Raw genomic sequence first — 18,244 nt, 5'->3', positions numbered from 1 at the left:
GCCGCAGCACTTATTCGTTTGAGGCCAACGAGTTACCGTCAGTTCTCTCCCATGCAATTAGCTTTTGGCCAGCAGCCAAATGTTTTCCATTTAAGAATATTTGGGTGTGCGATATATGTTCCCAATGCACCACCTAATCGCACCAAAATGGGACCCCAAAGAAAATTGGGGATATATGTTGGATATGATTCTCCCTCTATAGTGAGGTATCTTGAGATACAAATTGGAGATGTATTTAAAGCCCGGTTTGCGGATTGTCATTTTGATGAATCAAAATTTTCAACATTAGGGGGAGAGAATAAGCTTCCTGAAAAGGAGCTTAACTGGAATGCATCATCATTGATGCATTTGGATCCTCGATCAGGACAATGTGAACTGGAAGTTCAAAAGATTATACATTTGCAAAGAATAGCAAATGAATTGCCTGATGCATTTTCTGATACAAAGAGGATAACCAAATCTTATATACCAGCGGAAAATGCCCAAATTCGAATTAATGTCCCAATAGGACAAATAGCCACGGAAGCAAATACACGCCAGAAGCGTGGCAGGCCTGTCGGTTCCAAAGATAAAAATCCTCGAAAGAGAAAAGAGGTAAATACGATTCCTGTTGAAAAAGACATAGTAAAGACACCTGCAGTTGTCCAAAATTCTGATATAGTGTTAACGCCAGAAGACATTCAGGTACCTGAAAATTGTGAAAATGACGAGATCTCGATAAATTATGTCTTTACAGGAGAGAAATGGGACCGAAATAAGACAATTGTCAATGAAATATTTGCATATAATGTGGCATTAGATATCATGCATGAAAGTAAGGATCTTGAGCCAAGATCAGTCGAAGAATATCGACAAAGGAATGATTGGCCAAAATGGAAAGAAGCCATGAAGGCTGAATTAGACTCACTTGCAAAACGTGAAGTCTTTGGACCGGTAGTCCGTACAACTGAAGATGTAAAACCTGTTGGATATAAGTGGGTATTTGTGATAAAACGAAATGAGAAAAATGAAGTTGTGCGCTATAAAGCCCGACTTGTGGCACAAGGTTTTTCACAAAGGCCCGGTATAGATTATGAAGAAACGTATTCCCCTGTAGTGGATGCGATAACATTGCGTTATTTGGTCAGTTTATCTGCATATCATAAACTGCATATGCATTTAATGGATGTGGTAACAGCCTACTTATATGGCTCATTAGATCGGGATATCTATATGAAAGTCCCTGAAGGACTAAAGATATCTAAACCATCTAGTGAATATTCGCAAGGGTTATACTCAGTCAAATTGCAAAGATCTTTATATGGTCTGAAACAATCTAGACGAATGTGGTATTATCGTCTTACTGAGTATTTAGCCAAAAACGGATTCAAGAATGATGATATCTGCCCGTGTGTTTTCATAAAGAAATCTACATCTGGGTTCATTATAATTGCTGTGTACGTTGATGATTTAAATATCATTGGGACTCTTGAAGAGATTCCAATAATTATAAAAACTTTAAAAGAAGAGTTTGAGATGAAAGATCTTGGAAGAACTAAATTTTGTCTCGGCCTGCAGATCGAGCATATAAAAAGTGGGATCTTTATTCATCAAACAACATACACAGAAAAGATCTTGAAGAGATTTTATATGGATAAGTCACATCCATTAAGTACACCAATGATCGTAAGATCTTTGGATGTGGAAAATGATCAATTCCGTCCTAAAGAAGAGAATGAAGATATCCTTGGTCCTGAAGTACCATATCTTAGTGCCATTGGAGTACTAATGTATCTTGCTAATAATATACGACCCGATATATCATTTGCTGTGAATTTACTAGCAAGATATAGTTCCTCTCCAACCAGAAGACATTGGAGTGGAATCAAACAAATCTTTTGATATCTTCATGGGACGGTTGATATGGGATTGTTTTATCCCTATGGATCCAAGTCACAACTAGTTGGCTATGTAGATGCCGGATACCTGTCTGATCCATATAAAGGGAGATCTCAAATAGGATACCTATTCACATATGGAGGTACAGTTATATCATGGAGGTCCACGAAACAGACGATAGCAGTAACCTCCTCTAATCATGCTGAAATACTAGCGATTCATGAAGCTAGTCGTGAATGTTTTTGGCTGAGGAGTCTAATTCAATATATTCTGTCATCATGTGGACTGATTGATCATAAGATAGCTCCAACTGTCCTGTTTGAAGATAATACAGCATGCATTGCTCAACTTAAGGGTGGATACATCAAAGGTGATAGAACAAAGCATATTTCTCCCAAATTCTTCTTCACTCATGACCTTCAAAATCAAGGACAATTGATGTCCAACAGATCCGTTCAAGTGACAATCTGGCAGATTTATTCACAAAATCACTCCCAAAATCCTCCTTTGAAAGATTGGTACCTGATATTGGAATGCGCCGATTTCGAGACATTAAATGATGTCGGCAAGAGGGGGAGACTGTACTCTTTTTCCCTTAGTCAGGTTTTTTTTTCCATTGGGTTTTTCTTGACAAGGTTTTTAATGATGCAGTCCCCATCACTAAAGGATATTGTACTCTTTTTCCTTCACTAAGGTTTTTTTTTCCACTGGATTTTCTTTAGTAAGGTTTTAACGAGGCATAATCCTTAATGGGCATTCAAGGGGGAGTGTTGGGATAAACATGAAATGAATGCCCATTTATCAATTGGGCGGCTAATAATCTTTCCCATACAAAGAGATTTATTTTCAAGGCAAAATGAAAGTAAATGAAGGTTGAAACCAAAGGCTTGTCACCAGTATAAATAGGTGAAGCCTCGCTTGTTTTATACACAGCAACAATCAATAAAAGCAATAAAGCAAATACTTCCTCTCTCCTTTCTTCTTACAAATGCAATTCTCTCTCTCTTTATTTTTAATACTTCTTTCTATCTTTACATATATATACATATTACAACATATAATATTAATGTATATATATAAATTATTATTGAGTTAATTATATTAATGCTAGAATCTTCTATTTACATATTTTATATTTGCATCTTCCTTATTTATTTAGTTGTTTTACAACACTCAAAATTAAAAGCCTTCAAATCTAAATTAATTTAAATTAAATCACTCATCAAATCTAACTAAACAGAAAAATAATTAAAACAATATTAATTTAAATTTGATTGAATTTATTTTTGACAAATCACATGAATTGAATTAAATTTTGGATTAATTTTTTAAAATTAATTATCTAAATCGGACCATGTATTGTAATATTATTATTTTATTATCATATTTACAACTTTACTTATTAATTTGTTCAATTTGTTATATATTTTATATTATTCATATATTATTATTATTTAATAAATATTTTATACTCAAAATAAAAATTATTTATTTGTTTTAATTAATTTATAATTTTATTTCTATTGTTATATTATTGTTGATTTTTCAAGATATTATTAAGACTTATTATATCATTGTTGGTTATTTAAAAATTAATATTAATATTTGTTATGTATTTTTTCTTTTTAGTTTACAAAATCGCAAATCTAATATAATCCAAATTGTTTGAAATTATATTGGATTCTCACTATTGTCACCTACTTTCTCTAATTTTTAATTTATCAACTCCATCCTATCCCACCCTTATGTCATCTCTAATTTTGGCCACCACAATTCTATTAGTACCATCACATTCTTAAATTCCAACAATAACAACAATATTCAATTTTTTTTATAATAAAAAGAAGTTTAAGAGAAGAAAGACATCAAAATCCAGAAAAATAGAAGAATAGAGTAACAGATCCGAAGACAGAGATGTGGAGAGAGGAGTATGAAGTCAAGGTCGTAGAGTTGGGGATGGAGACGTGAGGGTGGTGGTTGCGGTGGAGGTGAGGAATAAAAATAGAAGAGTGGCAGTGATAATAATAATTTTATTTTTTATTGTGTCATCTAAAACGGCCACATCACATAATAACGTGTCATTTGGTCTTTATTACTGCTGAAAAAATTACTCAAACGACAAAAAATTAAAAATAACAATAGAATTTCATATTGATATATATAAATGACTCATTAAAAAATTAAAATGTATATCTGTCTTTTTTTTTTTACCAAAAATATGAAGACTCGAACCCACAACCTCTTAGATGAGTATGGAAAGTTTATGCTATTTAAGCTATTATTCATTGGCGAAATGTATATTTGTCTACTATATAAAAATTTGTGTATATTTTTGTTATTTTTTTTTGTGAAAATATTATCTAGGACGGACATACATGGCTAGTTGGCTACATGCTTCCTTCTTAACGAATTGGAGCTTAACGAATGGGAGCTCACGGTAACGGTAAAATGTCTTTAAATGCTTTTTACCATTGTTTTTTTTTTTTCAATTAAACAAAATTTATTTTTTTATTTATTATATTTTATATTAATAATTTAGATTTAATAGTTAAAATTTAAAATTTATAATATTTTATCTTATTCTTTTTTTTTCGAAAAGCATTATATTTTTTTTAGAACACATTAATATTTAAGTGAATTCTATCGCACTCTCTCTAAAATAAAGGATAAATTACCCCTTATAATATATATATTGAAAGTGATTCATTAGATGAGTTTTATGATGTGAAAGGGATCTTTACGGATGCAATTGATACACTTGAAGGTAGAGGAGAGCTTATGGTCCGTAATGATAGAAGTCATAAAGACATTTGAAAAGATTTTTTAGATCCTCAAGTCATAAATACAATTAAAGACATTGTTGTTGATAATGTAAAATACAAATTTCAATGAATGGTAGATTCGGATCCTCATGAGATTAAAGACATTGTTGTCGATGAGGTGGAAATCAATAGCATTTGCAAGATGAGGTGACAATTATACAATAGAATTTAATCACTTTCATGGGACAAAAATTTTGCGGATAGTGAAATCCGAAGATTTTATCACCATACAGAAGAGGGTGGAGGAGACACAGTGAGTGTACGCTGAGGTTGGGAAAGAGTTGTGCCTTTGCAGTAGAGATTCTCCGTACTTCGGTAGCACAAATGTTGCCACGTGTAACGAGCTGAATACGTACTTGCACCTTGTTGATGGGTTTGTGAGTTCACTTCAAAAAAATTTTTTCAGCGGTGACAGCCACTACCACCACCATAGACTGGTGGTGCTAAACTAAATTTAAATAATCACAAGAAATAGAAAGAAGAGCAGAGAACATACCTAATTATTATGGTTAACATTCAACTTAATTATAATTATAGGCACTGTATATATCACAGAGGATAATTTATCCTTTATTTTAGAGAGGACATAGTAGCATTCACCTAATATTTATAGAGTAAAATGCTAAAAAAATTTAAAAGATATTCTCCTAGAAATATGGCTGAGAATATAACTTGGTAATACCTCATGCATGTTGGATATGAATGAATCTAGATGAGGAAAAAAAGATTTGATGCCTTTGATTTACGCGAGATATAGGATTTTGAGAAAGAATATCGTTGATGGCGATGTTGGATAATTAAGATGCTCATTCCGATCTATGAAGAACAAAACATACAGGACTTCACTCACGACTCAACACAACAACGCATGCACAAAATTGAGAAACTATTATTGTCAAATTAAATAGATATGATAACAAAATGACCACGTCACATGGAAAAAATGTGCAAAATTGAAATAACTTATTTAAATCATAAGATAAATAGTCACCAAAAAAAAAATCATAAGATAAAAACTCCATACCCCATCATCATACATAACTTGTTAAACCCGAATTGATTCGCAATGGCAATCAATATATACCTGCACTGAAACATTATCTGATTCCATCAAATAAACTGAACAATTTTAGATTGGCACACATAGCTGGGTTGAGCTGATCATGCACGTAGAGTACACAAAATTAAAGAAATTCAACGAACTTTATTATGTGTGTTGAATCTGTAAAAATATAAAGAAATAAAAGATAAAAAAAAATTCAAACAGAATAAAAAAAGATACATTAAAATTGAAAAAAAAAAATGAGTACAAAGAGAATTACTCTACTCTCTACTCAATTTATTAACACAATGAGAAATTGATTCCTCAACCTAACTTATCAACACTATAGTTTGGAAATTGAATCGAAGGAACTCCTCAGTCTTCTACCCAATTTCCAATTTCTTGATACAACAAAAGAGGAACTCTTTTTAGGTTCAATTGTCCATACTATGGTTTTATCACCAAATTATATAAAAAAAAAGATTTTCAAACCTTTAAATCATTCTATATTATGACTACTCTAATTTATAAGGTATTTATAACCTCTTATTAGGTCAAAATATAAAAAATTCTAAACCCACAAACATAAGACCAAATCTAGTAATTAAATAAATAAAAAGGATAAGTATTGTTTGGTCCCTAATGTTTAGGGTCAGAATCAAAACCGTTCCCAACGTAATTTTTTATTTAGAATCGTTCTTAACATTTTATTTCGTATTAAAATAGTCATTTTTAATAAATTTATTTTATTTTATTACTAAATTACCCTTATTAATAAAAAAATTATAAAAAAAAAAAACGACACGAGGGGCAGGGGAAGGGAAAAGGAGAAGGGCGCGAGGGAGGGGGAAGGAAAAAGGGAAGGGGGGAGGAGGGAGACGGCGCCGGTGAAGTTTGGAGTCGCCGTAGCTGTTGCCGTCGCGAGTCAGGGAGAGAGCTTCTGCTTCTGCACCACCGCTCCTCCCCGCCGAGTTTTCACCGCTGCTCCTCGCGATCTCGCCGCTGCTCCTCCCCGTTTCTGCTTCGGCCTCTGTTTCTTCTTCTGATTCTTACTTCGACTTCTGCTTTTTGATTCGCTTCTTGCTTCGGCTTCTGCTCCTTGCTTTGACCTCTGCTTTCTGCTTCTGCTTGAGCTTCAGCTTCTGTTTCTGTGACTGCTTCTGCTTCTACTTCTAATTCTGATTTTGATTTGTTATTTTTGATTTTATTGTTGTTGTGTGTTGATTTGGTTGTTAAATTTGTTGAATTTGTGTTGATTTGTTGAATTTTTTATTTCTGGATTTGTTGAATTTGTGTTGATTTCATTGATGTTATTATTCTTGGTGGTGATGGTAAAGGTGGTAGTGGTGGTGGAAGATGCCGGAGAAGACGGCGACGGCGACGGCAGCTCCAAGCTTCGCCGGCGCCGTCCCCCTCCCCCCCCCCTTCCCCTTTCCTCCTTCCCCCTATCCCTTTCCCCTTTTCCTTCCCCCTATACCCCTCGCGTCTTTTTCTTTTTTATATATATTTTTTTAATAGGGGTAATTTTGTAATAAAATAAAAAAATAATTAAAATGACTATTTTAATACGAAATAAAATATTAAGGACAATTTTAAATAAAAAATGACGTTGGAGACGGTTTCGATTTTGACTCTAAACATTAGGGACCAAAACAATACTTATCTCTAAATAAAACTAAAATATATTAAATTAAATTAAAATATTCTAAAAATATAAACTAATATCTTATAAATAACACTTAAACTCTTCGTATCACGAATATCTAAAATACTATAAAAAATTATAACCGAAGTGAAGCGACATCATCACTACAATTAATATTGAAAAATGTCTAATTGGGCATCAAGAGTTCAACCCATACAACTTTTTTTTTTTTGTATTGGTTTTATATGAAATTATACGATAATAATTGCTTGAAAATAAAATAAATAATATATATAATTTTGATACTATCAAATTTGTTGCTTTTAATAATCAATAAAAGAAATTATCGACGTGATTGATCTGTGTATTAAAAAAAATTTCAAATTACAATGTCTTTATTAGGAGACACTAACGCGAGAATCTATAATATATCCACAACAACTGTTAGGATTTGGTTGAATTAGTCCCACATTGCTTAGGATAGCAAATGGAGTGGGTGGTCTAGGCTATAAATATGAGGCTAAGTTCTCTATTTATTTTTGCACCAGTCAGAAACACTTTAAGCTTGTATCTAATTTTTCTTTTCCTCTGTACTCTTTGATTAGAGAGTGTTGTGAGGTGTAGTTAGATATTTACTTTGAGAGAGTGTGGGTGTACTGGGGTGCCGGTGTTAGAGAGAAAGAAGTCTATGTGTTGTAACAATTTTCACATAGTGATATTCTCTGGTTGTCATTTGACAACGGCCGTGGTTTTTTCTCCGGTAATTGGAGTTTCCACGTTAAATTCTTGTGTTGTGATTGTGTTTATTTTATTTCTCTGTCAAAGGTATTTTCTCAAGGGGGAATGGTGTCTTATTCCTAACAAGTGGTATCAGAGCTTCGGTTTGGTGTGATTTATTCTTAGTATGCTCTGTGGTTGCAGCTTAGTCTGACCTTCCACATCAGAAAAGAATTTTGTCCTGTGGCTTGAGGTTGATCTTTGGTTGCTGTTGTTGTTGCTGGAAGGCAGTGTGACATTGTGAGAGTGCAGTTTGGAAAGGTTCTGGCTAAGGAAAGACCTGGTATTTAAGTGTGTCCATTGTGACCCACCTCTCTTTCCTGGGGACCCTTCCTAGTGCACGGCCTACAGTTGAGTTATACTATTCCAGTATACGGTTGCAACAATGTCAGGATATTCAAGTGCTGTGAAGATTGAAATAGAGAAATTTGATGGAAGAATCAATTTTGGCTTGTGGCAAATACAAGTCAAGGATGTGTTGATACAATCAGGTTTGCACAAGGCGTTGAAGGAGAAGATCTCTAGTTGCTCTCTCTATGAGAGAAGATGATGTTTTCTAGAAGACAAGAAGTATCCTCATGGTATTACCGCACTGTCATGGATAAGGATAAGTTGTGGCAATCGGGTCCACAATTGCACACGGGCATTGGTTGGCGTTGAGATGCAAGGTGTGTGGCGGAGTTAGGTCGATGGCTGAAGAACTTCCAGGAAAAGCCAATTTGGAAGTTGCACCATGAATTTTCAGCAAGGTTTCGATCTGTACCAAGACGAAATGCTTGGAGTGGTCTAATTCCAAGTGAGTATACTTTCATGGTGGAGTATGATAGTTCTCTGAACTATGATTGTCGGTATAGACAATGGCAGCAAAGAATTGTCGGTGTTGACAATGGAAGCTGAAGATGTATGACTATTTCAATCAAGGTGGAGATTGTTAGGATTTGGTTGAATTAGTCCCACATTGTTTAGGATAGCAAATGGAGTGGGTGGCCTAGGCTATAAATATGAGGCTAAATTCTCCATTTGTTTTTGCACCAGTCAGAAACACTTTAAGCTTGTATCTGATTTTTCTTTTCCTCTGTACTCTTTGATTAGAGAGTGTTGTGAGGTGTAGTTAGATATTTGCTTTGAGAGAGTGTGGGTGTATTGGGGTGCCGGTGTTAGAGAGAAAGAAGTCTATGTGTTGTAACAATTTTCACATAGTGATATTCTCTCGTTGTCATTTGACAACGGCCGTGGTTTTTTCTCCGGTAATTGAAATTTTCACGTTAAATTCTTGTGTTGTGATTGTGTCTATTTTATTTCTTTATCAAAGATATTTTCTCAAGAGAGAATGGTGTCTTATTCCCAACAACAACATAAGGAGTGGTGCATCCATGCAAAGACAACCGATCCTCATGAGTCAAGGTGCAACTGTGTCCACCGGATATGGACAGTTGAAGTGGAATTATCTGTCCAATCAACCGAAGAGTGTAACATATATCTTGCATATTGACTCAACACTTGGGGTGATGCATCTCCGTCAACCACGTCTTGAGGCATGTTAGCTTAATATACAATGTAATCAATTTGGGTTGGTCGAGTGATCAGCTCACTCGTTCGTTTAAGCAAGAGTTGGAAGTTTGAATCCCGCTTTGTGCATGCAGAAACTCATTGGCTAACGGCAAACCCTTAAATGGAGCTCTGATCTGCGACGAATTAGTTCTTGACCTATCGAGTTGAAAAATACCGTAGACAACAAAAAAAAAAAAAAAAACTTAATATACAATGTCTCATATTGTGCCTACCCCTCCCCTGAACTTCTCGTCATGAAGGTATCCTCACATGGATTGCGTGCATACCATCTCTGAAAATCTTTTACACATCCACCAATTAGCTTCCCATCGGTAACGCTGTGTTTGTTTAGGGGGAAATAGGGGGGAATTGAAACTGAACGGAAAGAAAAAGGAAGGAATTGTTCAATTTCACTTGTTTGGGAATGAAAGAAAATATAAAGGGAAAATAACAACAGTAACAAACAGTGATGGGGACCCATCAAAATCTTTTCTCTCCAAGTAAGGCAAGAAAATGGAAAGAAAATTCATTGAACTACTTTATTTCCAAACCCTACCCTTTGGAAGCTCTGAAGACTCTTCTTCAATCTACTCAGTTGTGCATGCTACACCCACTTCCAACACTATCAACTAGTGCAAGTTACTAACGTCCATTCCTCCACCACTTCTCACTCATTTTTTGGTCACGGCATCTTCCATCTACCGGTCAAATCTGGTAAGTTTTCCATTTTACTCTTGTTTTACCTTTCATTATTTATTGGCTTCATAGATCTGTGGGTTTCAGCTTTAACTTTGCAGTATAGGAACAAAGATTACATTTCAGTTTGAATTATGAGTTTCTTAATTTTCATGCCTATAAACTGTTTGTTAAATTGTTCCAGTGAAAACATGCAAAGGTATTGACTTCTAACTTAATTAGAGTTGAAAAAAATTAATGTGTGTATATACTATAGATAAGTTTTTCATTTTGCTCTTATTTTTCATTTGATGCTATATGTTGATGGATTTGTGTTTGTGATTTAATCTGGAAATATCTGAACAGGGATTATATTGTGGTTAGATTTATTACTTTGTTAATTTTCATGTATGTAAACTGCTTGATCAAATGCTCCAATGAAAAATTGTTTATTCATACTTTGTTAACTTTTATGTCTATAAACTGCCTAACAAAATGCTCCAATCGAAATATAACTGCTAAAGTAAACTTAGTTTAAGTAAACTAATTGATTTCGTTAGACACAAAATTCATGCTAGTATAACCATAGCTCATTTATTTTTGTTTCAACTTCGATAACAGACTTTCATGTTGCTGTGATATAGGTTAAAATATTTTTAGAAAATATTTTATAAAACAATAGTTTTGTGAGAATATTTAATATTATTTTATAAAACATATTAACATAAGAGGTAGGATACGTTCAAATATTTTGTAGAGAAAGTCCTGCCTGCAATGCTAAATTTAGTGGTGATTCTGTTTCTAAAAAATATAAGTAAATATTTATCAGAAAGAAAAGATAAATCTAAATCTAGAACAAGAACCTTGCACCTAGCTATTATACTAACCATCATTGTTTGTACATTCAAGTTAGAAACATATTAGTCATTATATTTTGATTTTCACGAATTTGAGGGAAAAAAAATAGAAATCTTCAATAATTGAATATGTTTAAATTTTCGTTCATACAAAATTATTATTATTTGGGAGCTCAATTATTAAAAATGATACGAATTAACAACTTACTTTTCACTGCAAAGTAAACTTGTTCCACCACACTTATTCACAAATTTGCTCCATAATCTACACTTTTATAACTATTCAGCTAATTTATTTCCTTCTACACAAAATTCATAACTAATTCTCACATGGATAGGTGTTGAAGTTGATTAAGATAATTTTTTTAATCTAAAAAGGACAACTAAAAAAACATTAAGCAATTTTAAAGGATTTGATTAAGTTAATTTATGATATAACATATAACAAATTAATTTCTATCTTCACGTGAGTAGTCTATATATGTAAAAAAAAATATCTTCCTTCGTGATGACTATGAAAAAGTCCATTATTTTATCTGTTTCAAGTTCAACAAATAACTTTGGAAAGTTGCAAGGCACTTTGCATATGCTGTCTCTGATCAAATTCAAGTTTAGCTTAGATTTTTCTGCTTGTTTTTCAGTAAGATCTTTAATATGGTCTCTTGTTTAATACTTTTTTTTCTAAAATACTGTTTTTTTTATATTCATAAGTTTTTTTTATTTTTATGTAAATTTATACCCAAAACCACATTAACACCTATTACTTGCTTTCATTTTCTGATTTTTATTTTTTGATTTTTTCTTTCATATGTAGTTTATGTTAAAAAAATTTTGAACGCTATAAGAAATTGTTATCTTTCAATTGGTTGAGATTCTTTTACACTTAATTATATTCTTCGATTAGGAGGTCATATATATTAATACTAGTTATTTAACTGCATTGCTTGTACTTTACATATGATGCTATCTTTTTTTGTTTTTGTTGGTGCTGTAAATCTACGATATGTACATTTGAAACTACAAAGTGCTTGTTAAATGGATAAGGCTGATCATGAAGAAAGTTTTTTGGTCCCCAATATGGAAGACATCTTTAATTGTGAATTCCCACTAAACCTTTCCTTTAAGTTCGGGGTCGATAATCAGGAAAATCTGTTAACCCTTGAAAACCAAGAACATATATTAACAGTTTTGAGGGAGGATTGGAAAAGACGACAGAAATTATGCACCATTACACTGATATGTTACATTGTGCACATGTTATATTTATTGAGATTTATGTCTACGCGGGTTGACAAATCCATTTCCCATAAATTGGTTGGGCGAGAACAAATTCGAGCTACTTTAATGCAACAGTTAAGAGAAACTCATAGGTGTCGTGACATCCTACGCATGGGCCCTGATGCATTTCTTCAATTGTGTGAGAAATTAAGAGCAACATGTCAAGTGAGGGATACAAAATATGTTACAGTAGAGGAGCAAGTTGCTAGGTTCTTGTATATAATAGCTCATAATGTGAAAACTAGAACCGTTTCTTTTTTCTACCACCGGTCTGGAGAAACTGTTAGCCGCCACTTCCATGCTGTGTTACGGGCAATTATTTTACTAGAAGATGAATTTCTTCGACAACCATCTGCATCCATTGTTTCTCCGGCGATCCTTCACAATCATAGATTTTATCCTTATTTCAAGGTATTGACATGTACAATTACATGAATAAATAACTTTGATTGATATATACAATTTCATGTTACTTTATTAAATAATGGACTATTATTTAGGACTGTATTGGAGCTATAGATGGAACACATTTTCGTGTCAAAGTACCCATAGCGGATCAACCTAAATTTCGAGGGAGAAAAGACTGGCCGACACAGAATGTATTAGCTGCATGTGATTTTGATATGAAGTTCACTTATGTATTAACGGGTTGGGAAGGAACAGCATCTGACTCAAAAGTTCTTAAGAATGCATTATCGAGGGATGATAATCTTAAACTTCCACGAGGTTAGCATGTACATAAAACTATATTGTCTCATTAGTAGGTAAAGATTAGTAGTTTGTGTGTTTATACTAAATTATTCATTTTTAATGATGGATTCTGTAGGAAAATTTTACCTTGGGGATGCTGGATTTATGCTGAAGCATGGATTAATTACCCCATATCGAAGTGTAAGGTATCACCTAAAAGAGTATGCAAGACGTGGCCCAGAAAATGAAAAAGAATTATTTAATCTTCGTCATGCTTCATTGAGAAATGTTATCAAAAGGTCATTTGGAGTTTTAAAGAAAAGATTTGCAATAATCACAAGTGGCACTGAACCACATTATGACTTTGAGACTATGACTGAAATTGTGCTAGCTTGTTGCATATTACATAACTTTCTAATGGGTGTAGATCCTGATCCACATCTCATAGCTCAAGTTAACCGAGAACTACAAGAAAATAATCCAGAAGAGGATGAAGTAGTTCGACATGAACAAGATGAAGACTATAGGCGGGGGGCCATATTAAGGGATGAAATAGCTGCTCAAATGTGGGCTGACTATCAACTAGGACTCTGATCACTCATTTACAAAATTTTGCGAATAACGTTATTAGTTGTATTATCTATGCGCTGAGTTGATTTTATAACTATGATTTGTTATTATTGAATTCATGTTACCTCTTGAAGTGTTATCATATTCTGTTTGAGGACTTTGGTGTGCACAAGTTGAATCACTTTGTCCTATGTTGTACTTATGGAGTGTATTGAATCTTTATTTGTTGAGTAATTGATAAGATAGTTTACAAATACTTTGATTTAAGATTATGGATGTTATTTCTATCCACTTGTTTTGTAGATTGAGAAGTGTTAATGGCAAAGAGAGCATTATGCCAAGGTGAGACCACTAGTCGGGATACTCTAAGATGGACCGACGAAATGGATACAACCTTCATTGATGCTTTGATTGAAGAAAGCCGCAAAGGTAATAGAGTGGATGGCACATTTACTACAATGGCATATGACAACATACTTTCACTTTTGAGATCTATCTATGGTAACCATATCCGCAAAGAGAATCTTAAGAATAGACTCAAGACTTTAAAGGATCATTTTGGAGTTTGTTATGATAATTTTCATGGGCTTAGTGGATTTTCCTGGAATCCAATTACAAAGATGTTTGAGGCTGAAGCTGAAGTCTGGGAAGAATTGATTAAGGTATACTTTATGCATTTACTCTCTTTTTGGGTATTAAATGTCACTAGTAATTATTGAAGAAGTATCTCAAAAATATATCTTTACATATAGGCACAGTCATAGTAAATATTCTTCTATTTGATTCAGGCAAAACCAGAAGTGAAAAAGTGGATGCGGACTCCAATCAAACACTATGATAAACTATTTGAGATATATGGTACAGACAAGGCAACAGGAAAACATGCTGAAAGTGCCAAAGAAAAAGTGAAAAGGTGGGAAAAGAGCAAAGAAAAAATTAACTTGAATGATGATGAAAGTTTCTTAAATATGGAAGAGGAGTGGAATGAGGATCCAATTACTCCTCATGCTACTAGTTTTACAATGGGTCATAGTCCTGAAATTGGTTTATCTAACCAATCAGCTGGCTCTCAAGGAACATCATCAAGAGGTACTAAACGCAAAACAACCATGAGTGATAAATTAGAATCAGAAATGGAAACAATGAGTAAAGGCATTCAAGCATTGACTGACATGATGAAAGATGGGAATCATTTTTATGAGAGATCAATTAATATTGCTGAAAAGCAAGTGTTAACAGCTGAAGAACAAGTGCAGGTAGCTAAGGAGCAAGTTCAAATTGCAAAACAACAAGTGCGAATAGCTGAAAGGGGTCTTGTGATTCTTGAGCAAAGCAGGCCTCGCATTTACTCTGAAAATGACGTGTGGAATGAGTTAGAGAATTTAGGTGTGATGCCAGAATTGCGCATGAGGTGTTACCGGTTTTTATGCAGAGAAGATAGAGCTAAGAGGGAATTTTTCGGTGTTCCGGCTGACGTACGTCTTGCCACATTGTATGAATTGATGAAAGAAGCAGGTGCACTCTAGGAACAATAGTCCTAGTAACGTGGCTAATATTTTGAGAATGGAACAAAAATAACTTTAAGATCAAGATACGTAAAGTATCTTCATATTTTGTGGGTAACATATCTATGACTTAATTAAGGCTTATAATCATAATATCTCATGTCTTTGTATTTTGTGACTCTCATAACTATAAATATTGTTGACTATGCTATTAGTAATGAGTTAGTCAAAAAAGTCATGCTATGTAATGACTTGATGAAACAGTCCCTGTATTAAATTTGTTAGTTTCATATGTAATGACTTGATCATGTAAGACTTTTTTTATATGTATTTGTAAATGTAATATAAGGCATAATATATTAATCAAATGATATAATGTGATTGGTTAGCCTCTTTAAAATCATGTACATATAATTATTGATTTACATATTTCTTCTTTTTGAAATTATTTCCAGTTTATGTATTGAGATGAGTAGTAAATAAAAGTAAAATTAATTTTTTATCTAATTAGATCATGCTAACTTTATTGTTATTATTATTATTATTATTATTATTCCTAACTTGTTATATTATAAATATAATTAAATTTTGTTGTTATTATTTAATCACATTTATAAATATTTACATAATTGTATACTTAATAACATGACTATATAATATGGAGGATAATATTGTCATTATATAACTTAATTCATTTTTTCTCTCCATTTTCCTTTCCAAACAAACAACATAAATTATTCATCTTTCAATATCTTTCCATCATATTTTCCTTCCATCCAAACATACCCATGGAAATTAAATTTCACTTCAATTTCTTTCCTTTCTATTTCTTTTCACTCAATTTCTCTCCTTCCTATTTCTTTCCACTCCCAAACAAAGTCTAAGTGAGAAACATTTTAGCCTTGTTTTTGTAGGTCATATTTGCACAAACTAACAAATTTGTTAAGCGAAAGCATAATTAAATACACAAAATAATATATGTTTTAATTTATCCATGTTTAAACTAAGTAAATAATAAAATTTTTATTTAAATAAAAAAATTTTGTTGAGTTAAATGACAATCATATGTTTTAATAGAAAAATAATATTTATACTACTCTTTTTTATATTTTTATAATATATTTCTTATAAGCATAATATTAAAATAAAAAATATACTAAAGAAATATAAATTTTTAATACTACATTATATTAGAGATAAAAAAGAGTTAATAGTCAAAATCGTCCGTAAAAGATATTTCGATCTCCATTTTGGTCTTCAAAAGACAAAATTAATCGAAATCGTCCCCGAAAGATATACGACCTGGTCACGTTAGTCCTTCCGTCAGTTGGATGATGACGTGGCGTGCCACGTGTCACAAGATGATTGATTGACGTGTCAGATCAGTGACACTGGCACACCACGTGTCAGATCAGTGACACATGGCTTAACATATAAAAAAATTATTTATAATCAAAATAGTCTTCGAAAGTTCAGATGTAAGCCATTTTCATCCATAAAATTTTAAAAATTAATCAAATTAGTCCTTATATAATTTTTTTATTTTTCTTGATAATATTAAATTTGAAATATTTTTTGATACTACTAAGTTTAATAGAAATGTAATTGACAAACAAAAAATTAGTAATTGTATTTTTTCTTCTTAAAATTTTTTTAATAAAATTATCTCTCCTTTAATTCTTCTCAAAATCTCTCTTATTCTTTTTTATTCTAAAACCTGATTTTGAGAAATATAATAATGTAAGAAAAATGTTTTAGAATAGAAAATAATATGAGAGATTTTGATAAGAATTGAAGAAGAGAGATAATTTTATTGAAAAAATTTTTAAGAAGAAAATATACAATTACTAATTTTTTGTTTGTCAATTATATTTCTATTAAAATTAGTAGTATCAAAAAAGATTTCAAATTTAATATTATCAAAAAAAAATAAAAAAATTTATATAAGGACTAATTTGATTAATTTTTAAAATTTTAGGGATAAAAATGACTTACGTCTGAACTTTCAAGAACTATTTTGATTATAAATAATTTTTTTACATGTTAAGTGACACTGGCGTGCCACATGTCACTGATCTGACACGTGACGTGCTATGTGTCCCTGATCTGACACGTCAACCAACCATTTTGTGACACGTGGCATTAACCAACCACGTCATCATATCACGTGGCACTTAACGTGACACGTCATCATCCACCTGACGAAAGGACTAATGTGACCAAGTCGTATATTTTTTGGGGGGGATTTCAATTAATTTTGTCTTTCGATGATTAAAATAGAAATTGAAGTATCTTTTATGGACGATTTTGACTATTAATTCAGATAAAAGTATTAGACATAATATGTATACGTAGTGAGTGACGTAGATAAAATGATTTGAAAGAAGAGATTAAGAGAATGAAGGATGGATGTGGGCAGAAACAAGAATACGTCCACTTCCATGACCCCCACCTACCCATTTCTACTGCACCTGATGACGTGTCCCCCCAAACACCATTTTCATCACCTTCCACCTTTCCGCTTCTATTCCATTATCTAATTGGAATTCCTTATCTCTATAACAAATCTAATTTCAACTAAACATTACTTAAATATCTCTAATTACTAATTAATAATGGAAATCTATCATATTCTACATGAGGTACAAAATATATATCCTATATCCCACATATCTCACCTCTTACACACGTAAAATCAAATGATTCTTTTTCTTTTTTTGTGTAAACATCACCCATTAATTAAAAGGAAAACAAACCCTTAATCTTTATTGTTGAATAATACTTGGTGCAAGTTAAAATGACTACTAATCTACTATCATCATGTTGTGTTTTATAAAGTTCTTTTTTTAACTTATTATTTATGTTGTTTAAAAAATTTATTTCTCTATATTTTCTCTTTAAAATTTTCATGTTAATTTAACATGGTTTTTATTTTATTTTGGTGGCCAAATTAT

At 32.4% G+C, this 18,244-nt stretch overlaps 2 protein-coding genes across 2 annotated transcripts; both read left to right on the top strand.

Annotated features, from left to right (window-relative positions):
- The first annotated feature begins 10,272 nt into the window (after positions 1 to 10,272).
- On the top strand, positions 10,273 to 13,905 carry LOC107621317 (protein ANTAGONIST OF LIKE HETEROCHROMATIN PROTEIN 1-like). The gene is made up of 4 exons (XM_088497715.1): positions 10,273 to 10,429; positions 12,273 to 12,936; positions 13,026 to 13,251; positions 13,352 to 13,905. The coding sequence occupies exons 2-4, from the start codon at positions 12,283 to 12,285 to the stop codon at positions 13,807 to 13,809; spliced, it is 1,338 nt and encodes a 445-aa protein (XP_088353841.1). The 5' UTR covers positions 10,273 to 10,429; positions 12,273 to 12,282; the 3' UTR covers positions 13,810 to 13,905.
- A 197-nt stretch (positions 13,906 to 14,102) lies between these two features.
- Positions 14,103 to 15,445, top strand: LOC110267932 (uncharacterized). Its single transcript, XM_021113796.2, has 2 exons — positions 14,103 to 14,447; positions 14,574 to 15,445. Exons 1-2 carry the CDS (start codon positions 14,103 to 14,105, stop codon positions 15,309 to 15,311), a joined length of 1,083 nt encoding a protein of 360 aa, XP_020969455.2. The 3' UTR covers positions 15,312 to 15,445.
- Positions 15,446 to 18,244: the final 2,799 nt, after the last annotated feature.

The sequence above is a fragment of the Arachis ipaensis genome, chromosome B10 (assembly GCF_059453495.1).
Source record: "Arachis ipaensis isolate K30076 ecotype BB chromosome B10, ASM5945349v1, whole genome shotgun sequence".
Lineage (NCBI taxonomy): Eukaryota > Viridiplantae > Streptophyta > Magnoliopsida > Fabales > Fabaceae > Arachis > Arachis ipaensis.
The sequence above is the reverse complement of the archived record's forward strand: the minus strand, read 5'-3'. Positions and strand labels throughout refer to the sequence as shown.

Excerpts from the sequence above, each read along its gene's own strand:
- LOC107621317 (XM_088497715.1), top strand. The coding sequence starts at position 12,283 with ATGGATAAGGCTGATCATGAAGAAAGTTTTTTGGTCCCCAATATGGAA. Across the intron at positions 12,937-13,025 it reads GATTTTATCCTTATTTCAAG|GACTGTATTGGAGCTATAGA; the intron begins GTATTGACATGT and ends ACTATTATTTAG. Across the intron at positions 13,252-13,351 it reads TAATCTTAAACTTCCACGAG|GAAAATTTTACCTTGGGGAT; the intron begins GTTAGCATGTAC and ends TGGATTCTGTAG.
- LOC110267932 (XM_021113796.2), top strand. The coding sequence starts at position 14,103 with ATGGCAAAGAGAGCATTATGCCAAGGTGAGACCACTAGTCGGGATACT. Across the intron at positions 14,448-14,573 it reads TCTGGGAAGAATTGATTAAG|GCAAAACCAGAAGTGAAAAA; the intron begins GTATACTTTATG and ends TATTTGATTCAG.